This window comes from Dipodomys merriami, unplaced genomic scaffold, assembly GCF_024711535.1.
Source record: "Dipodomys merriami isolate MVZ:Mamm:240054 unplaced genomic scaffold, mDipMer1.0.p SCAF_10, whole genome shotgun sequence".
Lineage (NCBI taxonomy): Eukaryota > Metazoa > Chordata > Mammalia > Rodentia > Heteromyidae > Dipodomys > Dipodomys merriami.
The window spans coordinates 51,357,943-51,382,594 of record NW_027202271.1 but is presented as its reverse complement, the minus strand read 5'-3'; the positions used below and the strand labels follow the sequence as shown (position 1 = coordinate 51,382,594).

General features: G+C 43.1%; 1 protein-coding gene across 1 annotated transcript in view; it reads left to right on the top strand.

Moving 5' to 3' along the window:
• The window catches only part of Gnptab (N-acetylglucosamine-1-phosphate transferase subunits alpha and beta), a 77,808-nt gene that overhangs the window by 30,287 nt on the left and 22,869 nt on the right, over positions 1 to 24,652 (top strand). The window contains exons 6-13 of the mRNA XM_069991345.1: positions 3,560 to 3,624; positions 3,992 to 4,126; positions 12,719 to 12,880; positions 14,095 to 14,274; positions 14,805 to 14,975; positions 16,537 to 16,660; positions 17,582 to 17,785; positions 22,413 to 23,494. Coding sequence (XP_069847446.1) covers positions 3,560 to 3,624; positions 3,992 to 4,126; positions 12,719 to 12,880; positions 14,095 to 14,274; positions 14,805 to 14,975; positions 16,537 to 16,660; positions 17,582 to 17,785; positions 22,413 to 23,494 — 2,123 coding nt within the window. The remainder of the gene's footprint in view (positions 1 to 3,559; positions 3,625 to 3,991; positions 4,127 to 12,718; positions 12,881 to 14,094; positions 14,275 to 14,804; positions 14,976 to 16,536; positions 16,661 to 17,581; positions 17,786 to 22,412; positions 23,495 to 24,652) is intronic.

The window sequence follows — 24,652 nt, the reverse complement described above, 5'->3', positions numbered from 1 at the left end:
GATTAAAGGTGTACCCTTTGTGGTCATAGAGAAATGATGCTTCTTGCACGTTATTTCTTTTCATTCTAGGTCTCTTCCTTTTATCTCTTGATCTTAGATTGCTTTTCTCAGACTACTTTTAAAATGGGTCTCCTAGGCTGCAGCTGTGGCTCAGTGTTAGAGTGCTTGCCTAGCTGAACAAGTTAGGTTCAATTCAGTTTTTTGCACTGCAGAACTAAAAAATGTGTGAACTGGAAGTGAGCATTCTATTCCATGTGGTTGAATATGCGCCAGGAAAGCAGACCTGCCTCTGCCTGTTCATCCAACAGTAGTTCATTCAGTGCCTACCGTCCACACAAGACTTTCCCCAGTGAGCACATGGATGAGAGGCTTCCCCTCCCCCGCCCATGGTGTTTACAAAGGAAAAATAGGTAAATGAACACAGATAAGTGAGATAAACAGTCTACAAAAGATAACTCTGTAGTGAGCACTGAGCAGGGGAAGCAGAAGAATGGCAGTCAGGGAGAACAGGTGGAAACTCCAAATTGAGTCATAGGGGCAGGCCTCCCCAAGGTGAATTTTGAGTTGAAAATGTGGACCAAGTGAGGGGTCCAGCCGCACAAATATCTGCAGCGTGATCTGGAGAAGTAGAATGGCTGGTATAAAGGCCCTGAGGCAGGAATGTGTCTGGCAGGTTTGATGAAGATAAGGAGATGAGCTTAGAGAAGTAACAGGAGATGGGGATGGGACAACTGTGTAAGCCCTAGTAGCCACTTGATTCATGCCTTTGACATGAACACATATTCCTAATACCCAGTGCCTCTTTTAAAGGCAGATGGCATATTTCAGAGCCTTCCTTTCTTTAGCTCACTCACATTCTGTGTGCTGGTGTTCCAACTCAGTGCTTCCCTGGTAAGCTATACACACAGCCCCCAGTGTATACATATGTATATTGACATATACATATATATGTATATCTACGTAGGTGTAGAAAGCGGTTACTACTCAATATGACAGTTTGTAAATGCACTGCATCTCGATCAGTGTCACCTATTTCATCATTCACCCCCATTCCTCTCATTCCAGTTTTCCTTTCAGTTTTCCTAGTTTCATTGGACATGCATTGACTATTTTTGTTTTGTTTTGTTTGTTTTGTTTTTGTCGGTCATGGGGATTAAACTCTGGGTCTGGGCACTGTCCCTCAGCTCTTGAGCTCAAAGTGAGTGCTCTGCTTGAGCCACAGCTCTATTTCCAGTTTTCTGGAGGTTTATAGGAGATAAGAGTCTCATGGATGCTCCTGCCCAGGCTGGCTTTGAACTGCAATCCTCAGATCTCAGCCTTCTGAGTAGCTAGGATTACAGGTGTGAGCCACCGGTGCCCAGCTGCATTGACTATTACAACTGCATTCTTTCACCTTTTATATCTTGATAGTACACTTAAGACTTGTCCATCGTGGCCATATACTTACCCAGGCTACAGTTTGCAGAATCTGCCTTCTTTGCTTGTCTTGGAAATCAGAATCAGAGCCTCCCTCACCTCTCTCTCCTGTTTTCCTCCATCCTAGGTGTCAGCAGCCATTTACCCAATCACTGTCCTCTTCAGACTTCTCTATGCTCCTCTCCTCATACTTCTGTCCAAGTTGGGCTGAGTCCTCCCCACCTGGCCAGCCTGCTGTCTTCACCACCAGATGAATTTGCTTGCTTGCTTGCTCGCTCGCTCTCTCTCGCTACTCTCTCGCTCTCCGCTCTCCGCTCTCTCCGCTCTCTCCGCTCTCTCTCTCTCTCTCTCTCTCTCTCTCTCTCTCTCTCTCTTTCTTGTCAGTCCTGGGACTTGAACTCAGGGCCTGGGCACTGTCCCTGAGCTTCTTTTGTGCAAGACTAGCACTCTACCACTTAAGCCACAGCGCCACTTCCGGCTTTTTCTGTGTATGTGGTACTGAGGAATTGAACTCAGGGCTTCATGCCTGCCAGGCAAGCACTTGACCACTAAGCCACATTCCCAGCCCCAGATGAATTTTAAACATGAGAAAATTGCTACTTATGGGGACACAGCTCTATGGGCTCCCAGCCAATTACATAATGCTGCTCCCCGGTGTTCAGGGGCTCCCTTGGTCTGCTTTCCCAAAGGTTTTGCTCTAGTCACTTTTCCTTCTCAACTTGATCCATTTTTGCCCTTGCATCTGGGATTTCTGTCATCCTGCCATTTCTTTGAGATTGAAGCAGAATTTGATTCTTCCTATAAACCATTCCACATTCTGCTCCTTGGTAAAGTAGCTATCAAGGCTTAACTCTATGCTGATTTGCATTGTTCCTCCTTTGCTGGATGTGCTAAGTCCCCTCCTTGAAGAGAGAGAGAGAGAGAGAGAGAGAGAGAGAGAGAGAGAGAGAGAGAGAGAGAGAGAGAGAGTGTGTGTGTGTGTGTGTGTGCGCGTGCGCGTGCGCGTGTGCGCGCGCGCACTCTTACCACTTGAGCCACAGCTCTTCTTCCAGTTTTCTGGCGGTTATTGAAGAGTCTTATGGACTTCCTTGCTGGGGCTGGCTTTGAACCGTGATTCCCTAGATCTCAGCCTCCTGAGCGGCTAGGATTATAGGTGTGAGCCATGAGCGCTTGGCCAACTACCATTTTATGAGACTGTATATTATTGGTTTGCACAGTGTTCTGTGGGATAGTGTACTTAAGTATTAAAATACGATTGTTTCCTGACATGAGTGGATCAGCAATATTCTACTGCTTTGATGCTTCTTTTTTTTTTTTTTTTTTTTGATGATGTTGTTGTGGGTTTTTTCCCCTTTGGAAAGATGGGCAATATTTTATTTGAACAGATACAGAAAGAACTCCCAAGAAATTAATTTTGAAATAAAAGAACTATGTACTAATATATAAATGGCAATTCATAACTGTACCTTTTAGGACATTTTAAAAATCTGTTTATAGGTACAGAGCAATGAGTTTTGTTGAACCACACCACACTTATACTGGCAGATAATTTTTTTTTGTAATTAGTAGGAATTTTATTGGTTCGTTAAAATTGACAAAGTCAGATGGGCACCAGTGGTTCCCGCCTGTAATCCTAGCTACTCAGGAAGCTGAGATCTGAGGATCACGGTTCAAAGCCAGCTTGGGGGGACTGAGAAGGTGGCTCAGTCGTAGAGTGCTTGCTTGCCTTGCATGCATGAGGCTCTGGATCGATTTCCTCAGTACCACATAAGCAGAAAAAGCCGGAAGTGGCTCTGTGGCTCAAGTGGTAGAGTGCCAGCCTTAAACTGAAGAGCTCAGGGGCATTGCCCAGGCCCTGAGTTCAGGCCCCATGACCAGCAAAAAAAAAACAAACCAAAAACCCCACAAAAAACAGCCCAGGCAGGAAAGCCTGTGAGACTCTTAATCTCTAATAAACTACTCAGAAAACCCAAAGTGGCGCTGTGCCTCAAGAGATAAAGGGCTAGCCTTGAGCTGAAGAGCTGAGGGACAGTGCCCAGGCCCAGAGTTCAAGACCCACGACCGACAAAAAATTTTTTTAAAAATTGACAAACTCAGCCTCCCTCAAATGTAAATAAAATGTTTATTATATTCTTTATTGTAGTTGAAGATGCCCATGCTGAACTGTTTAAAGGAAACAGCAGACAGACAGTTTGGAGGGGTTACTTGGTATGTCATCATTTTGAATTCTAATTGTAGTTTGTATTAGGCTAGTATGAATATACAAAATGAGAAAGTCATTTTTCTGTGAGAATTATTATTTTTGAGACAGCCTTGTGTAGCTGGGGCTGATCTTCCTGCCTCCGCCTCCAGAGTGCTGTGTGCCACCATATTTGGCTCTTTGAGTACATTTTTCTCTGAGTTGAGTTAAGTAACGGTACTCTTCTGACTTTGAAGTTTGTGTGATGCCATAGATCTTTTATCATTTCTAGGCTCTAAGTTATCACCAGCCTAAGTTTTCACCAGTAAGTTTTTCAACTGTAAATTTTCACTGGCTTTATAGTGTGGAAATAAGTTGATGTGTTTCTCCCTTTAGACAACAGATAAAGAAGTCCCTGGGTTAGTGCTGATGCAAGACTTGGCCTTTCTGAGTGGATTTCCTCCAACATTCAAGGAAACAAGTCAACTGAAGACAAAATTGCCAGAAAACCTTTCTTCTAAAATAAAGCTGGTAAGATCTTGGTAAAAGAGCTGCTAGCATGGCACATCTCCTTACTGCCCGACCCTTCCCTCCTGGCACATTTTGTTCCAAGTATAACCAGTAGTTAAAAGGCAAAGAGCCATTTTAGTTTTCACCCGTCATTATAAGGCTCTGGATGCTAGATTCTCACTCGTTACTTTTTTTTTTTTTTTTAGCCGTGGGGCTTGAACTCTGGGCCTGGGCACTGTCCCTCAGCTCTGTAGCTGAAGGCTAGTGCTCTACCATTTGAGCCACAGAACCACTTCTGGTTTTCTGGTGGTTAATTGAGATAAGAGTCACACAGACTTTCCTGCCTGGGCTGGCTTGGAATCGTGATCTTCAGATCTTAGTCTCCTGAGTAGCTAGGATTACAGGCGTGAGCCACCAGTGCTCGGCTATATTTAGAATTTTTGTTTAGGCCTTCAAGTGTGCCATTTGTTTGGGTTGGCTTTGGCCACTGGCCTGTGACACACCTTTTTTCCTTTATTGTTGTCAAAGCCACACAGTCCACATGGGTGTGTTTTCCAGTTGACCTACGTCTACCTGCCCAGTCTTCCATCAGAAATATTCCAGGCTGTAAAACATGAATATCTTTTTCTCTTGGAGTAGAGAGTAAAGTCCTTGCCTTAGAAGTTGTTAAGTACTGGGGCTGGGAAGGTGGCTCAGTGGTAGAGCACTTGCCTTCCATGCCTGAGGCCCTGGGTTTGATTCCTCAGCAGCTCATAAGCCAAAAGAAACCGTGGCGCTGTGGCTCAAGTGGTAGAGCGCTAGCCTTGAGCTGAAGAGCTGAGGGACAGCGCCCAGGCCCAGAGTTCAGGCCCCACAACTGGACTGCTCTTGGAGTTCTGCCACTAGGTGTGGTGTGCCTGGTATCCACTTCCTCCTGGCCATGTGGCATCTCAGTATTTGGGCTGGGAAGATGAAGGCTGAGGTATTGGTATAGGAACTGCAATTAAGGTTAATCAAGGTGCATTCTGTTACCCCTCCCCCTTGCCCATAGTTCTCTTTATCATGTTTCTTCTTTTACATATGTGTTTCATTGTTTAAGGTGCATTGTTTTATATTTGTAATACAAGAATAATGACACTGGCATCCATACATTTTTTTCCTTCAAAGCTTTCTTTGTTCTACTTTGAAATATGATAGTACTCCACTATACTAGGATTGAACTTGCCATTAATCTGAGTTTTTGATCTATTCAAAAATAGATATCTTTCCTTTCTGAGTTATTTTTAGCACTGATTTTAGGCAAATAAAGAGATAGACTAGCTTTCAGCCAAGGTTTACTTGCTTAATGATTTCGTAGCTGTTCATCCTAGAATTGTAGATGCATGTACATCTGTATTGTGTATATCTATATTTTTATCTGTCAACTCCTTTATGCAGAAAGAATGACATTTTTGGCTCTATATTTCCAACGGCAATACCTTTGTCAGAGAGAGCAGGGGTTCCTTCTGGTCTCCATCCCCTGCCGTGGTGTGAACCTCCATTGGTTCAGCTGCTCCCAGGGCTGACTCCTTCTGTTGTGTTGGCTGGTGAGTGGACTGTGCTGCCAAAAGATGCCAGTCCCACATGGTCATAGACCCCCTGCAAACCACACTTTGGTGGTGTGCTCCAAGATAAGAACCCCTCTTTAGCCTGGCATCAGTGACTCACGCCTGTAATCCTAGCTACTCAGGAGGCTAAGATCTGAGGATCGCAGTTCAAAGCCAGCCTGAGCAGGAACTTCCTTGACACTTAACTCCAATAAACCACTCAGAAAACCGGAAGTGGCAGTGTGGTTCAAGTGGTAGAGCATTCACCTTGAGCTGAAGAACTCAGGGACAGTGTCCAGGTCCAGAGTTCAAAAAAACCTCTCCATCATGTATTCACTCACTGTTCACCTCGTTGGGGAGTTACTTAGATGGCCAGCTTGTCTTTGTGGAGGCCAGCACCTCTCGGAACGTCCACTTTACTGTCCGTGACATTCCATGCAGGTTGTGTTCCAGTTCCAGCATCTGCAGTCACCTTCAGGGACAAAGCTTTGGGATACAGGAGGTTAGAGAAAGAAAACAATAATATGTCAGGCTGTACTTCCAGGTTTTATTATGGATCCTCTGAGGTTGAAGTGTCCTATCATGGGCTTCCAATCTATTTAGATGCTGAGCATTTACTAAATTTCTCCTGTGCTACAGATAATTGAGTGGTAAAGGCACTTATGTTATTTTGGAGGCATGATCAGTTCCTAAGAGGGGATTATATAATGTGCTTAGAAAGCGCCTAGCTTTAGGGCTGGGAAGGTGGCTCAGTGGTAGAGTGCTTGCCTCACATGCATGAGGCCCTGGGTTCGATTCCTCAGCACCACATAAACAGAAAAAGCTAGAGGTGCTGCTGTGGCTCAAGTGGTAGAGTGCTAGCCTTGAGCTGAAGAGCTGAGGGACAGCACCCAGGCCCAGAGTTCAAGCCCCACGACTGACAAAAAAAAAGAAAAGAAAGAAAAAGAAAACAGTTTGCTTTAAGCACACCAAGGGCCAAAAAGGTTTCACAGAATAGGAAAGAACCTTGCCTGGTCTTGACAGAGCTGCCAGTTCCTAGGCAGAGAAGGGAGTGGGCCATTCCTTCCAGTCACTGCAAGCATCCTGAGCAGAGGGGCGGGGCCTGGAAGTAAGTTTTTTCAGGGAGTCCAAAGGCAGCTCCTAGAGGCTAGAGCACAGGCCTGGGTTTTGCTGGGAATGGTGCTGAGCGATAAGTGAGGCCAGATTGAGAAAGGTGGAGCTACACTAAGGAGCCTGGACTCTGTCCCAGAGGCAGAGGAGCGTTTATAGCAGAAGCAGCACGCATGTGGTCTGTTAGACAGGAAGTGACTAGAGATGGGACAATCTGTTCAGCATTGTTGTCACAGCCTGAAAGTCATTCCTCTTCAGATACATTGGCAGTGGGATGCCAGTGATGGAAATGGTTCCAGAAATATCTGCAAGATAGTCAGCATCACATGGCGACAGAAGCTGCAGGGGGAGGAAGAAGAATAAAAGGGAAGAGGGTATTTTTAGTGAAGGTGGAAGTGATGGAATAATCACACTCTGAGCTGGAGGAGGTAAAGCAAGATCTGGGGTGGAAACCCAGAGCTCAGCTTGGCGTGTGTTGCATTACCAGGACATGTGGTGTGTGGGGTGGGGAGAGGCTGCTAGGCTTGGACCTCAGGACCTGAACAGCTGGGGCACTTAGCCCTTCCTGGCTTCTGCCTAGGCCTTGGCTAAGGCCTGTGTCCTGGAACCTTCCAGATCTCAGTTCTGTCCCACAGAACCTTGCCAGGCTGTGAGCACCTAAGGATAAACACTTCCCCGCTCACCTTTGCAGGGAGGAGGACCTGGCACTTAGGGGGCCCCTCAAGAGATGCTCGTTGAAGGAATGAGCAAGAAGAAAGCCGTGGCTGTAAACACACCCACCATGTACAGCACCTGGGCTTGCAAAGGGGACCCTTTCAAGGACTCTGCATATTCACAGGCACCGTGCCAGGGTTTCGGTACTAGAAATGTACCTTTAGATTAAGCTATTGTGGACATACAACTTGACTTTTATATGTCTTAGAGAAAAACTATGTTTTTCTTTTCTCCTGAGGAAAGGATATGACCCTTGAAAATGCTTTCATTTGCAACATAAAGAGTTTGAATTGATAAACACTTTTGTGTCTATCTTGTACATCTTTTTCTCTCAAAAGCTTTTCAGTTAGAGACGCCTTGAGGCAATTCCTTTTATGATCCAATCAGTTACCTACTTAATTTCTTTAAAGAATTTTTTATGTGATAGGCACAGAAATTGCCTTAAAATTGGTGATATTCTTTATATATATATATTTTTTTTGGGGGGGGGGTCCAGTCGTGGGGCCTGAACTCTGGGCCTGGGCGCTGTCCCTCAGCTCTTCAGCTCAAGGCTAGCGCTCTACCACTTGAGCCACAGAGCCACTTCCGGCTTTTTTTCTTTTTGCTTATGTGGTGCTGAGGAATCGAACCCAGGGCCTCAGACATGCAAGGCAAGTGCTCTACCACTGAGCCAACTTCCCAGCCCTCTTTAAATATTTTTAATGTCATTAAGTAGTTGTATAATGGAGTTGCCATTCAGCAAAGCAGTTTATGAATACAGAGCATCTTGGTCAATGCCACCCCTTCTGGTGATGGTACTGGAGTTTGAACTTAGAGTCCAGTGCCTGCTCAGCTCATTTGTTCTGTAGGGGTTCTGTCACTTGAGCCATTCTTGTTGCCCATCTTTTTGCTTGTTATTTATGGAATTTCTGAGGCGGGCTTTATTTAAACCATGATGGTCTGGATCTCAGCATCCTGAGGAGCTGTGATAACAGGTGTGAGCCATGACACCTACCCAGAAATTGCCTTTTGATAGATCAGATCAGATAATCTCTTTGTCTTTATTTTCAGGTTGCTCTAAGTCTTTTTTTTTTTTTTTTTTGTCGGGCGTGGGGCCTGAACTCTGGGCCTGGGCGGCGCTGTCCCTCAGCTCTTAAGCTTAAGGCTAGGGCTCTACCACTTGAGCCACAGTACTACTTTTGGCTTTTTCTGCTTACGTGGTGCTGAGGAATAGAACCCAGGGCCTCATGCATGCAAGGCAAGCACTCTACCACTGAGCCACCTTCCCAGCCCCTCTAAGTCATTTTTTATTCATGGTAGACTTTTGTTTTTTTCTTTCTTTTGGTTATCTTCTTTAACATATGCAAGATATGAGAATAGGTGGGAAGTCTTTCTCTGGCTTCAGTTAAGGTCTTGCATTGGATACAAAATAGTGTGCACGGTTGCTGAGTGGTTGTCTAAAAGAAAGCTGGGCTGGAGACTGGTATTGAAAATGCTCCGGTATTTACAATCATGAGGAGATGACTACAGATTTAGAGTTGGCCATTGATCCTTAGAGATGAAGATCTGGGTGGATCAGAGACCTGCAAGAGATGAGAGGATGGGCTGGGCCTCTAAGGCTGCATGCATCATTTATTCAGGCAGAAAGGATGACAATCAGAGTGGGAACTTCAAGGTGTCCTGCCGTAGAGTCTCCTCACTTCAGCTTTCTGTTGAAAGTCACCAGGGATGATACTACAAGTTGAATGTCCCAAGCAAAAAATCCAGAATGCTCCAAAAGCTGAAACTTTTATTTTTTTTGTCTGCCATGGGGCTTGAACTCTGGGCCTGGGCATTCTTCAGTTCAAGGCAAGAGCTCTTCCACTTGAGCCACAGCTCCACATCCGATTTTCTGGTGGTTAATTGGAGATAAGAGTCTCATGAGCTTTCCTGCCCGGGCTGGCTCTGAACCACAATCCTCAGTCTCCTGATCTCAGTCTCCTGAGTACCTAAGATAATAGGCATGAGCTCCCAGCTCCCAGCAAGCCAAAGCTTTTGAGCATGATTATACCATAAGTGGGAAATTCCATACCTGACTTCATATGAAACTGTTTCCTTTGCAAAAACAGTATTTTTAAAAATACTATACTATAAAATAACCTTCAGGTTATGTTTATTAAGTTATATAGACCATAAATGAGATAGACTCAGTGATGGTCAAGGGTAGGACTGAGGTCAGCTCTAGCAATGGAGCAGCTTCAGGCAAAACAGAGCAGTAGAGCAAAACACCAGGAAAAAATCAGCACCAACAAGAAATGTTAAATTTTGGCCTATTTCTCTCTCTCTCTCTCTCTCTCTCTCTCTCTCTCTCTCTCTCTCTCTCTCTCTCTCTCTCTCTCTCTCTCTCTCTCTCTCTGTCTGTCTCTGTCTCTGTCTCTGTCTCTGTCTTTTTGTCAGTGGTGGGGCTTGAACTCAGGGCCTGGGCGCTGTCCCTGAGTCTCTTTGTGCTCGAGGCTAGTGCTCTTACCACTTGAGTCACAGCACCACTTCTGGTTTTTGAGTGGTTAATTGGAGATAAGTCTCATGGGGACTGGCTGGCTTCTAACCATGATCCTCAGATCTCAGCCTCCTGAGAAACTAGGATTTACAGGTATGAGCCACTGGCACCTGGCTTAAATTTTGGCCTATCTCTAAAGGTAAATAACAGGCCTATCTCTCAAATATCCTCTTTCTTCTCTTGCTGCTATGCATAGGGGCTTCCTTCCTGTTGATACAGACAAGGCTACAGTAAAATTTACATCCCCAAATCTCATACTGAAAATAACAGCTGCATGTCCATTGTGGGTGGGCATGGAGGTTTTCCTTTTGAGGACACTTATCATTTAAATATTTCAGTAAGCTTATAATTTAGATGGAGGCATAATTACAGAAACTACAACCAACTCACCCTTAGCTCAGTGTCTCCTGTACACGTTCCAGTAAAAGCAATGAAGACATGCAGGATTGGGCTGCCACCTAGTGCCTAGCAGAGGCTAATTCCTGCTTTTTTGCCACTTGAACTTGTTTGATTGAAGAGGCTGATAATCTTGTTATATTCTTCAATGCCTTACTTCTGACAACTTCTCTTCTGCTGCTTTCTTACTTTCTCCTTATTCTCCTTCTCCTTCACCTTTTATTGATCGTAGAACTTGAATTCTGGGCCTGAGCTCTGTCCCTCAGCTCTTCAGCTCAAGGCTAGTGTTCTACCACTTTGAGCCACAGCACCACTTTCAGTTTTCTGGTAGTTAATTGGAGATAAGAGTCTCACAGACTTTCCTAACCCGGCTGGCTTTGAACTAAACTTCTTTTCCATTGATTTTGTAGTTGCCATGAGAAACTTCTTCCTGATTTTTTTTTTTTTGGGGGGGTCCGGTTGTGGGGCCTGAACTCTGGGCCTGGGCGCTGTCCCTCAGCTCTTCAGCTCAAGGCTAGCACTCTACCACTTGAGCCACAGTGCCACTTCCGGCTTTTTTCTTTTTGCTTATGTGGTGCTGAGGAATCGAACCCAGGGCCTCAGACATGCAAGGCAAGCGCCCTACCACTGAGCCAACTTCCCAGCCCCTTTCTTCCTGATTTTTGATGTATGTGTGTAAAGAAACCAGCCCAAGTACAGTTGATAATCTAGGAGTCATTTCAGTGCTGTACATTTTTAGTGAAGAAAAGGCCAACACAAGTGATGAAATAAAACTAGGTATTTGTTGAGTGCTGGTGGCTCATACCTGTAATCTCAGCTACTAAAGAGTTTGAGATCTTAGGATCTTGGTTCAAAGCCAGCCCAGGTAGGAAAGGCCATGAAACACTTAACTCCAATAAACCACCAGAAAACTGGAAGTGGTGCTGTGGCTCAAGGGATAGAGTGCTTGCCTTGAGCTGAAGAGTTGAGGGACAGCTCTCATGCCCAGAGTTCAAGCCCCATGACTGACCAAAAAAAAAAAAAAAACCAACTAGATAAGTTTTGTTGTTGTTTTCTTTCTCAAGGGGCTTTACTGCCCAGGCTGGCTTTGAATCGTGATCCACAGATCTCAGCCTCCTGAGTAGGATTATAGGCATGAGCCACCGGCGCCTGGCTTAGATATGTTTTTTTTTTTAATTTTAAATCATGTTATAAGTAATTTTTTTCCCTCTCAGTACTAAGGGGGACCTAGGGCTTCATACCTGAGGGAAGTGATAATCTACCTTCCACTCTCTTTTTTTTTTTTTTTTTTTTTTTTTAAATTTTTTTATTGTAAAGATTCTATACAGAGGGTTACAGTTACATGAGTGGGGTAATGAGTACACTTCCTCTTGAACATTGTTACCCCCTCCATTGTTTTCTCCCTACCATCCCCTCCCTCCCTCCCTTCCCCAAGGTTCTTTTTTTTTTTTTTTTTTGATTGTGATTAAGTGATTACTTAATTTCCGGAAATTCACAGTATTGTGGAATAATGATGCTCATTTAAAGTCACACGTTCATTCTAACTTTCCTGGAGCAAATTGTCTATCACAGTCTGTAATATATAACGGTGTTCATATGTTATATACCATACACGTGATCAGCAGCATGGGGATATTTAGTAGTGGTTCAACCAGACTTCCACTCTCTTTTATCAGAAATTGAAAAGCTATTTTTTAAAAATCTTGTCTTTTAAAATGGTTTTTCCACATGTTGATTAAAATTGAAACAAGATTGTGTTTCTGTCTTGTTTTAAAATGGAGGCACTGGGCTTTCGTGTCCTCACAGGCCCCTGTCTACTACAGGACAGCATAAAGGCCCCACGACCAGCGAGAGCCTGGCTCCTGCTTGCTCTCCAGCCAGCTCCTGTGCCTTCTTACCCAGACCCTGGTGGGAGACACCCTAAGTTCAACTACTTCCTCTCATGGAACAAGCCAAGCAGGCCACTTCTCTTGGCATCAGAAGGAGATCTCCTAGGAGAATGGGTGATTCAGGCCTCTCAGGGCATCTAGCAGCCCTGTGAGCACTGAGTAGTCGCCTCTTCTGTTGCCTGAGGTGTTCCATTCACACCTTCCCCTCCTCTAAACAGCTGGTCTGTTGCATTCATCTGGGAATTGCATCTGGCCTGCTTTGCAGGCCGTTTTCTTTTGGGGAGACTGATTTCCATTTCTAGGGCGGTTTTCTTTTGGGGAGACTGATGTCCATTTCTAGATTAAAGGTACTGCTTTACATTAAGATGTGTTTTCCATCTGAGGTTCGGTCTTTCCATGTATAATTCTTTGTATTATTTGCTAGTTGCAGTTGTATTCAGAGGCCAGTGTAGCCCTTCTAAAATTGAATAACCCTAAAGGTTTCCAAGAACTGAATAAACAAACTAAGAAGAATATGACCATCGATGGGAAAGAGCTGACTATAAGTCCTGCATATTTGTTATGGGATCTGAGTGCCATCAGTCAGGTAAGGGAAGAAAGAGATTCTTCTACAATTCAAGGGCATAGAGTTTACAAGTCACTGTTTCAGAATACTTGCAGAGACCTGAGTTAACTGGACCTTTCCTAAATTTTCAGTCACTACCAATGGTTTAATGTTAATTGAAGTGATCCAGAATTGGATCTGAACCTTTTTGTGAAGAATGATAGTGAAATGCTGCATGTTTGAAGGGTCTTTTTGGGTTTGTTTTTGTTTTTTTCTGTTGGTCATGGGGCTTAACAGGCCTGGGTGCTGTCCCAGAGCTTTGCAGCTCAAGGTGAGCACTCTACCACTTGAGCCACAGTGACACTTCCGGTTTTCTGGTGGTTCATTGGAGATGAGTCTCACGGACTTTCCTGCCCAGGGTGGCTTTGAACTGTGATCCTCAGATTTCAGCCTCCTGAGTAGCTAGGATTACAGGTGCCCAGTAAAGTTGGGGTGTTTTTTTTGTTTTTTTTTTTAATACCAAGTCTGACACTGTATAAACATCTGAGAACAGTATCTGTTAACCTCCATGCCAGTTGACCTACAGATAGAAGGGAGATTACAACAAGACATCATCAGTGGAAAACTTTGTAGTTCACTTATGTTTTGTTTGAATATGGACAAATAGTTTCCAATGCAATGAGTTACAAGAAATACTCTGAAAATATTTCTCTTTAGATTCACGTTCTTAGTTCATTTTATCTATAATTAAAATTAGAATGTTCTTTTTAAGTCATGATGACATTTGAAAAATAAACAAAACCATAGAAATCCCTAAAATCAACCACGCATCCCACATTTTTTGCATTTTCTTTTTTGTCAGTCATGGAGTTTGAACTCTGGGCCTGAGCACTTGAACCCTGAGCTTTTCAGCTCAAGGGAAGCTCTCTACCCCTTGAGCCACAGCAGCACTTCCAATTTTCTGATGGTTTATTGGAGATAAGAATCTCACTGACTTTGCTGGCCTGGCTGGCTTTGAACCACGATCCTCAGATCTCAGCCTCCCGAGTAGCTAGGATTACAGGTGTGAACCACCAGCACCCAGCTGTATTTTCTTATGATGTTAACTATTAGGACCTCTTTGAAATTGATCAGAGCACCTTGAGAGCAGAGGGGGTTAATTAGTGGGAAGAGGAGAAGGAGGGGGAGGGGTGGGAAGAAGAGGATATGTGACTTCAAGGTATTTTGCATGCTTATGTGCTGAATGTTTCCCCCAGTCCAAGCAGGATGAAGACGTTTCTGCCAGTCGTTTTGAAGATAATGAAGAGCTGAGATACTCATTGCGATCTATTGAGAAACATGCACCATGGGTTCGGAATATTTTTATTGTCACCAATGGGCAGATTCCTTCCTGGCTGAACCTTGACAATCCTCGAGTGACAATAGTAACACACCAGGTAAATGCCTTTTCACACGTGGTGAGTATGTGGCTTCCTAGTCAGCTTTTGTTGCTCCTTGGTTTTGCAATACTGGAGTTTGAACTCAGTGCCTCAGTCAGGCATGCAAGGCAGCCTGCAACTCCAGCCCATATTCTGTTCTTTAATGTGGTACAAAGATCCTATACTTTAATTTCCCTCACCCTTCCTACCTGCTCTCTTGAATTCACGACGACATACCCTAGCTTGACTTTTTTGCTCAAGGCCAGTGCTGTACCACTTGATCCACACTACCATTTCCATGTTGCTGATTAATTGGAAATAAGAATCTCACAAGTTTGTCCACTGGAGCTGGCTTTGAACTTCAGTCCTCAAATCATGGTCTCCTGAGTAGTTAGGAATACAGTTAGGAATACAGACATGAACCATTGGCACTTGTCTTCCATCTTTCCTTTTTCATTGTTTTCCTTTCTTTGCTTCTAAAAACCAAATCAGTCTCATTCATCCTTTCTCTCTCTTACACTTGTGTATTCCTTTTTTTCTGCTAAAAGGATGTTTTTCGGAATTTGAGCCACTTGCCTACTTTTAGTTCACCTGCTATTGAAAGTCACATTCATCGCATTGAAGGGCTGTCACAGAAGTTTATTTACCTAAATGATGATGTCATGTTTGGGAAAGATGTCTGGCCAGATGATTTTTACAGCCACTCCAAAGGTCAGAAGGTGAGTGCCTACAGGAGGGAATGCCTAGCTTGATTTATATTAGCTATGTATAGTTTATTGGAGATAAGAATCTCATGGACTTTCCTGCCCAGGCTGGCTTTCCACTGCTATCCTCAGATCTCAACATCCTGAGTAGCATGAGCCACTGGTGCCTGGCTTTCTATTTATTTATTTATTTTTTAGATAGTTGTAGGGCTTTCCCTGAGCTCTTTTGCTCAAGGTTAGTGCTCTACCACTTGAGCTACAGTGTCACTTCTGGCTTTTTCGGAGTAGTGTATTGGAGATAAGAGTCTCATGGACTTCCCTGCCAGACTGGCTTCAAACCATGATCCTCAGATCTCACCCTTCTGAGTTAACCAGGATTATAGGCATGAGCCACCAGCACCCGTCTTTGTGATATATATGCATATATTTTTTTTTCTTTTACATTTTATCGTATAACAAAATTACTTTGCACATTGTAGTTAGGGTGGCAACAAAATGGCTGATGTGGAAAGGTATGGGTGAAGTGTCGTGTGAGGAAAGGTGGCCTCTCAGGCTTTGCTAAGAGGAGGTAGAAAGGTGTCAAGAGCACAAGGGCCAGAACAGCTGTTTAGGGTCATTTGGGGCAATGATTTGACCTTGTGTTTTCCATCCACCTCGTGGTAAGAAAACCACAATGGCTCAATAGCATTTTTTTTTTTTTAAAGCGAAACCTAGTGATCTTAGAAGCTTATTGCCATGACCCGTGGCTTACCAGTCTCTGGTTGAGTGTCAGTGCTAACAGCACACCACTGCTTTGTTGGTTTGTGCCACCCACTGGCTCAGTCTTACTCTGTTCACTTGTCTCCTTCACGTTGGATTGTTGTGTGGCTGGGAAGTTGACTTTGTGGCATAGCAGAGGACAGAGAACAATAATCAGCGAGTATGCTGGGCTGTGCTTTCTGTGCCGAAGGTGAGGGTTCAGTGTGAGGTAGGGAGACCTCCTTCTGAATTGACAGTTATTCGGAAGAACAAATAAACTTCCTTTTAGGTAAGGAAAAATAATCAAAAGTGGTGGCATGTATAGCAGCACAGAGACTTCAAAGGGGGAGACCATCTTTATTTTTCATGATTTTAGCATTAAAAGTAACCAGGCATCCCTCACTCATCTGAAGAGCTCAACATGTGCAGGGCCTGATGCATGGAGATAAAAGCTACTCTTCCAGCTTTTCGACTAGACAGGGCATAAGTATACTCAGGGCTATTTGAGAGTTGTCACGGTGACTTACCAAGGGTACTCCCCATGCTTGGTAGCTGCTTTATTTCAGAGGAAGTTGTGAGAGCGTGTTGTGAGAACCAAATGTGCGAGCGGAGGCCCCGTCTGCTGTTCTTGAGTCATAGGAGACAGTAATGTGCTGTGCTGAGCTCAGGCAATACCTCGGGGATCAGAGTGCTGTGGCGGGCACCACCAGCTGAAAGCAAGCATGAGTGTAGACCCTCAGCGCTTAGAAAACAGCATTTGAAAACATTATGCAGTTTTTTCAAAAAGGAATTTTAGCTTGAGACTAGAAGTATCAACAAAGCTCACTCTCTCTTACAGGTTTATTTGACGTGGCCTGTGCCGAACTGTGCCGAGGGCTGCCCAGGCTCCTGGATTAAAGATGGCTACTGTGATAAGGCCTGTAATAATTCAGCCTGTGATTGGGATGGTGGTGATTGCTCTGGTAAGGTTTGCTTCAAGTTTACTTTCACAGAGCTGTTCTCAGTCTAACTTTGAATCATGACTGAACATGTATATACCGACTGTTGCCTTATCTAAGCCATGCATGGAAGTACGTCAGGAAGCATAGGCTCCTGGAAGGTGGTAGTCAGTTTCTTTGTGGTTCAGGTTTTTTTTCATATTCCTGTCAAGGGCATTTTCTCATGTTGGCTTTGCACTTGAAAAATCTTTATGTGTATGTTTGTTTTGGGGACTGGGTCCCCAATTCAGGGCCTGGTGCTCTCTTAGATTTTTTTGTTGTTGTTCATGGCTGGTACTCTACCACTTGAGCTATAGCTCTGCTTCAAGCTGGATTTCAGTCAGTTTTGTCTGACTTTTATGAAGCACAAATAGCTATAGGGAGAGAACACAGATGTGCTAAATAGGTGTGTGTGGGGGTCACAAAACCACCCCTAGTGGAACGTTAAAATCTAATTCAGACTTGGTTTTGGCAGTTCCGATAGTCGCAGTCCTTGATGCAGACACCCTTCCACTTGATCTATGCCCCAGCCCAGCCCTTAAAATAATCTCTTCTTGTTCCCCACTTCCCCTTGCCTATCTTTCCCCATTACCATCACCACACAAATCTGAGTCCTGTTCTACTGACAAGTGATGGTCTCTTTTCAGTTTATTCATTTACCAGAAAGTTTGTCTCTAGCCTGACCTTGAACCGTGATCCTCCTGATCTCTGCTGCTCCTGTACCTAGAATTATAGGCACAAACCACCGGTACCCAGCTGAGACGAACCTTTTCTGCCTGTAGTTCATATATCAATCCCGCAGACGTTAGTAAAAAGGAAAAATTGTTTTTTGTTGTTGTTGTTGTTTGTTTGTTTCCAAAATTGTAAGCCCAGGAAACAATTCTGTCTTCCCCTCTTCCCCTGCAGGTAACAATGGAGGCAGTCGCTATGTTGCAGGAGGTGGGGGTACCGGAAGTATTGGGATTGGACAGCCCTGGCAGTTTGGAGGAGGAATAACTAGTGTCTCTTACTGTAACCAAGGCTGTGCAAATTCCTGGCTTGCTGACAAATTCTGTGACCAAGCCTGCAATGTCTTGCCCTGTGGGTTTGATGCTGGTGACTGTGGACAAGGTATGTTTATGGTCATGAAACATATTATTAAAAAAAGGCGGGGGGGATCTTTGATAAATATAGGAGCAAAACTGATTATTCTCTATGTATTTTTTTTCTTGGCCTTGCATCCAAACTAGTGACTTTTTATTTCTCTCCTTTCCCTTTTTAGTATACATTAAATGTTCAGAGGTTTCATTGTGATATTTCCATAATATATGCATATACTGTTCTCTGTTACCTGTCTCTGTTGCCCTTTATTAACCTCTTCCTCCTACTCTCCTCCCCTTTTTTTTGCTCATTATAGGCCTTGAACTTAAGATCCAGGCACTGTTCCTGAGCTCTTTTACTCAAGGCTAGTACTCTACCACTTGGAGGCAATTCCAGTTTTCTGGTGGTTAATTGGAGATAAGAGTATCCTGGACTTTCCTGCCTGGGCTGGCTTTAAACTACAATCCTTTATCTCAGCCTCCTGAGTAGCTAGCATTACAGGCATATGCCACCAGTGCCTGGCTCCTCACCCCCTTTTATTTAATAAATAAATAAATAAATTTATTTTATTTTTGTTAAGGTGATATACAGAGGGATTACAGTTACATAAGTAAAGTAGTGATTATGTTTCTTGTCCTCATCCCTTTTAAAAGCAATTTTACTGGGCTGGGAAGTTGGCTCAGTGGTAGAGCGCTTGCCTTGCATGCCTGAGGCCCTGGGTTCGATTCCTCAGCACCATATAAGCAAAAAGAAAAAAAGCCGGAAGTGGCGCTGTGGCTCAAGTGGTAGAGCGCTAGCCTTGAGTTGAAGAGCTGAGGGACAGTACTCAGGCCCAGAGTTCAGGCTCCATGACCGGACCCCCAAAAAAATAAATAAATAAATAAATAAATAAAAGCAATTTTACTGAGTTTGATTATTCTGTTTTCATACATGCTTATAAAATACTTTGATCATATTTATATGCCCTTCACTCTCTCATTTAGTTCCCATGCCCAGACAGTCCCCATTTTTCTTCTGCATGTGAGAGGGAACATGTGGTATTTGTCTTTGTCTGTTGGGCTCATTTCACTTAACATGATGATTTCTGGTTTTAACTATTTTCCTGCAAACTATATAATTTCATTCTTCTTTATGATTGAATAATACTCTGTGTATGTTTATCAGCATGCAGATATCTTTTTTTTTTTTGGTTGGTCATGGGGCCTGAACTCTGGGCCTGCGTGCTGTCCCTCAACTCTTCAGCTCAAGGCTAGTGCTCTACCGCTTGAGCCACAGCACCATTTCTGCCTTTTTCTGGTTATATGGTGCTGAGGAATCGAACCCAGGGCCTCATGCATGCAAGGCAAGTACTCTACCACTGAGCCAACTTCCCAGCCTGCAGATGTCTTTTTTTATGCATACTTAAATTCCTTCAAATATATACTCAGGAATTGTGTAACTTGTATTTTAGAACTATTGTCATATATAGAAATACCATCATTATTGTAATCAAATAAATATATTTATATTTCTATCATATATATGTATATGTGTATACATATGTATACACACACATATGGCAGTAGTTTTCTCCCTCTCATCTATTTATGTATGCCAGTACTGGAACTTGAATCCAGAGCTGGCTTTTTCACTCAGATATGGCACTCTGCCACTTGAACCACACCTCCAGTTCTAGATGCTCTCTGTCTAATAGGAGATAAAGAATGTCATGATCTTATCTGCACATGCTGGCTTTGAACCACGATCCTCAGATGGCATATTCCTGGCTAGCTATGAGCCATTCACTAGGCATGAGCCACTCACACTTGGCTTTTTTTTTTTTTTTTTGAGGAGCCTTCATACCGATTTCTATAGTGGTTGCATTAATTCACACTAAACACCACTCTTCTCACCACACTCCCTGCATCCAAACCAGCATTTATACTTGTTTTATTGATGATTGCCATACTGGAATAACATAGAATCTCCATGTAGTCCCCTTCCCCCCCCCCCCCCCCGTGTATTTTTGGTCTGTATTTCCTTTATGTCTAATGGTGTAGAATAATTTTTATGTGTTTATTAGCCACTTGCACTTTCATTTTCTATTTTATTTCATTTCATTTGTTTCTTTTCTATTTTTTGGCAGTACTGTGGTTTGGCCACAGGACTTCCCATTTTCGTTTTTTGGTTTGTTTTTTTTTTTTGTCGGTCATGGGGCTTGAACTCTGGGCTTGGGCGCTGTCCCTCAGCTCTTCAGCTCAAGGCGAGCGCTCTACCACTTGAGCTACAGCACCACTTCCGGTTTTGTAGTGGTTTATTGGAGATAGGAGTCTCACGGTCTTTCCTGCCCGGGCTGGCTTTGAACCGCGATTCTCAGATCTCAGCCTCCTGAGTAGCTAGGATTACAGGCGTGAGCCACCGGCGCCCGGCAGGACTTCCCATTTTCTAGGCAAGCTTTCTACCACTTGAGCCATGTCCCCAACCAAGCCTTGTTACTTCCTCTTTGAAAGCTTTCCATTCAATTAGTAAGTTCATTTGTCAATTGGATTATTTGTTCTCTCCATATTTAATGTTTGGAGTTCTTTTTATTTTTGGATATTGTTTATCCAGTGAATAGCTAGTAAAAATTTTTTCCCAGATTTTCTGTCACTGTCATATTTCTTGAGTATAGTAATTGTTTTCTTTGTCATATAAATTTTTTAAATTCGATTCAATCCCATTTATCTATTTTTACTGTTAATATCTTAAGTAATTGGAGTCTTATTTAGAAAGGTATTATCTATGCATATATTTTCAAGACTCTTCCCTATATCTATTTCCTCTATTAGTTTTAAAGATTCAGATGTTAAATTTAGATTTTTTTTCCTATTTGTATATTTTTGTTTGTTTTTTTCTTTTGCTTTATGTTGCTTTGGAAGAATTCAAGAACTGCATTGAATACAAGTGGAGAGGGTGGACACCCTTGTCTCCTTTTCTGTTTCTTTCTTAGTATTATTTGGCATACACACCCAAAATAAAATTATTTTATTAAATTCTATTTTTATGGCCTATTAATTTGTAAAATAAAATCAAAGAAGTGGCATTACATCCAGTTGCATTACTCCATCGTAAAAATATTCATGTGATTATCTGTCCTTTTTTTTTTTTTTTCAGTCGTGAGGCTTGAACTCTGGGCCTAGGCACCGTCCCTGAGCTCTTAGCTCAAGGCAAGCAAGCACTCTACCATTTGAGCCACAGCACCACTTCTGGTTTTCTGGTGGTTAATTGGAGATAAGAGTCTCATGGACTTTCCTGCCCAAGGCTGGCTTTGAACTACTATCCTCAGATCTCAGTCTCTTGAGTAGCTAGGATTACAGTGATGATCCACCAGTACCCGACTCTGTCCATTTATTTATTTCATTCTTTTTTTTTTTTTTTTTTTTTTTTGGTCCAGTCGTGGGGCCTGAACTCTGGACCTGAGTGCTGTCCCTCAGCTCTTCAGCTCAGGCTAGCACTCTACCACTTGAGCCACAGCGCCACTTCTGGCTTTTTTCTTTTTGTTTATGTGATGCTGAGGAATCGAACCCAGGGCCTCAGGCATGCAAGGCAAGCACTCTACCACTGAGCCAACTTCCGAGCCCCAGATTTATTTATTTCATTCTTGACAAAAATGGTTTCGTTTTCTCCTCATTTAGTATACTGTTGGATATAGATTTATCATATAAAACCCATAGTACATTAAGGCCCATTCTATTCCTCAAGCTAGTTGTAACCTAACAGATGATACAGCTCTTGAGGAAATAGATATTACTTCTAAGTAATACCTTTTTTAAGAAAAAAAAATGAATTTAAGAATTTAAGCCGGTGCCAGTAGCTCACGCCTGTAATCCTAGCTACTCACAAGGCTGAGATCTGAGGATCCCGGTTCAAAGCCAGCCCGGGCAAGAAAGTCCGTGAGACTCTTATCTCCAATAAACCACTAGGAAACTGGAAGTGACGCTGTGGCTCAAGTGGTAGAGTGCTTGCCTTGAGCTGAAAAGCACAGGGACAGAGCCCAAGCCCAGAGTTCAAGCCCCACAACCAACAACAACAAAAAAAAATTAAGTAAGAGGCTGGGAAGGTGGCTCAGTAGTAGAGTGCTTGCCTCATATGCATGAGGTCCTTGGTTCAATTCATCAGCACGACATAAACAGAAAAAACTGGAAGTGGCGCTGTGGCTAAAGTGATAGAGCACTAGCCTTGAGCTGAAGAGCTCAGGGACAGCGCCCAGGCCCAGGCCCAGGCCCAGAGTTCAAGCCCCACAACTGACCAAAAAAAAAAAAAAAAAAAAGAATTTAAGTGAGGTTTTAATTTGCAAAAAGGAGATCTATTATTCTTTAAATAAGGATGCTTTGCATAATGGATCTTGTTACTAGTAGAGTTCATTTTGACTGAAAGATTTTGTTTTGCTTTTAACATGGACAAAAAAAGCCATGGAAATTGTTAATGGGAATTTATTGTTACAAATCATGCACGAATCAGGGTTAGCATCCCTGTAGATGACTGCCTCAGAGTGTGTGCAAATCCTCAAAGCTTTGTATTACTATTACTATTTCTGATCATTTTAAAGTCACCCTTAAACCTCAAATCCAAAGAATTAAGGAAAGGGGAGTAAAATTGCCTTAAAAAAAAAAAAAACCTGTGTTTTTTTTTACCCTAGATCATTTTCATGAGATGTATAAAGTAACTCTTCACCCAAACCAGACTCACTATGTTGTCCCAAAAGGTGAATACCTGCCTTACTTCAGCTTTGCAGAAATGGCAAAAAGAGCTGTGGAAGGTGCCTATGGGGATAATCCAATAATTCGACATGCTTCTATTGCCAATAAGTGGAAAACTATTCACCTCATAATGCACCGTGGAATGAACGCCACCACGATACACTTTAATATCACATTTCAAAATACAAATGATGAAGAGTTCAAAATCCAGATCGTAGTAGACGTGGACACAAGAGAAGGACCAAAACTGAACGCTACAACTCCGAAGTCTTATGAAACCTTGGCTAGCACTGTGACACTTCTTCCAGAGGCAGAGATCCCTTTTGAGGATGTCCCAGAAGAAAAACGTTTTCCGAAGGTTAAAAGACATAACCTCACGAGATTCCAAGAGGAGATGAAAATCCCTGTGGTAAATATTTCACTCCTTCCAGAAGAAACCCAGTTGAGTCTCAGCAACTTGGATTTACAACTGGAAAATGGAGACATTACTTTGAAAGGATACAACTTTTCCAAGTCAGCCTTGCTGAGGTCATTCCTGATGAACATAAAGGATTCTAATGTTAAAAATCAAGTTCTGATAACAGATGAAATAAGTGACCATGTAAAGGGTCCACCAGAAAAACTGGTTTCCCAAAGCAGAGATAGTTTGGGAGCTTCTCAAAGATTACAGAGGTCAACTTCCACAACAAGGACAGCAAAAACGAGCAGTCAGCACCAGGATCAAAGTCCCCCCCTAGTCTTGGAAACTAAAACGGAATTTAAATTGGAAACTCAGAGGCAAAGTATAATAGGTGGGAATGCATCCAGAGAAAAACTATCATCTCTGATTATCCCACCTAATGCCCGTGTGACAAAAGAAGAGCTCCCAGGGAAAGACAAGAACAACAGAGTAGAAGAGAATGCTGACAATCACCTAGGTAGTGAAGAAGTATTGCCTGGAAGAAAGTTACAGCAGTATACTGGGAGTTACCCAGGCTTTTTGCCATGGGAGAAAAGAAAGTATTTCCAAGATCTTCTTGATGTAAGTTAGACCCAACCTTGTTTTTTAGCTACCTTCCTAAGTGATGATATAATAGAATTTATTTAACACTCACTGAACTAGGTAATTCCCTTACATGATTTCATTTAACTGTTCCAGCAATCCTGATAAAAGTGCCCTATGTAAGGGTATTTACTACTGTTGTTCCATTTTATAGTTTAGAAAACAGACCTTATATGTATAATGGAAATAACATGGCATACTCCAAGAAAGCTGGAAAAGGGCCTTGGCATCCTGTCTCTGCCTAGCATGTCAGATCTGATGATTTTCCAGCTTGCCTGATGAAAGCAACCTGAGCTTCAGATAAGTTTGCTTATCTGAAATTTGGAGCCCACTTGATCTGTGCTGTGTGTGGTCTGCTGAGCCATGGTGTCATTTATGCCTTTTCCCAAGTGCTGAATGCTGGGGCATGTGAGACATTAGAGCACAATGACTGCACATAGAAACTCGGAGACCACTAGAGATGACAGAGATGAGGTCTCCCTTGAGGAATGGAAACTAAAAGAGACTCCAAAGAGAATGCTCCTCCATGCTGCCTTGGGCACTAAGCCACTGGGCCTGGGCTGATAGAGAAGAAGCACAGCTCAGGTACATGTTGAGCTGGGAATAAGAGGGTGAAGGGAAACTGTCTTGTTCCTCTCACCACTTTCAGGAAGCATCTTGTGCCTCCCATGTTGGAAGTTACTAATGACTGAATGAAGAACTGCAGAGTTCTTGCCGATGTTTCTGCACTTTTTCCACCTTTTATTTTTCTCTAAAAAGTCCCTGAGACTCCCTCTCCAAAATAACTATCAAATAGCAGGGCTAGAAGTATGTTTCAGCTGCTAGAGCACCACCCAAACAAGCCAAAGGAGCGCCAAGGCCTTGAGTTCAAAACCCCAGTACTGAATGCATGTCCTACAAAATTAAGAAAATAGAGGGAAGGGATGGATTTAGGAGGGTGGGAGAGAATGATAAAAGGAGTGACACTGATCAAGATTCATTGTGTTTCTGGGCGCCGGTACGCTGAGATCTGAGGATTGAGGTTCAAAGCCAGCTCAGGCAGAAAAGTCCAGAGACTCTTTATCTCCAATTAATCACCAGAAAACCAGAAGTGGTGCTGTGGCTCAAGTGGTAGAGCATGAGCCTTGAGCTGAAGAG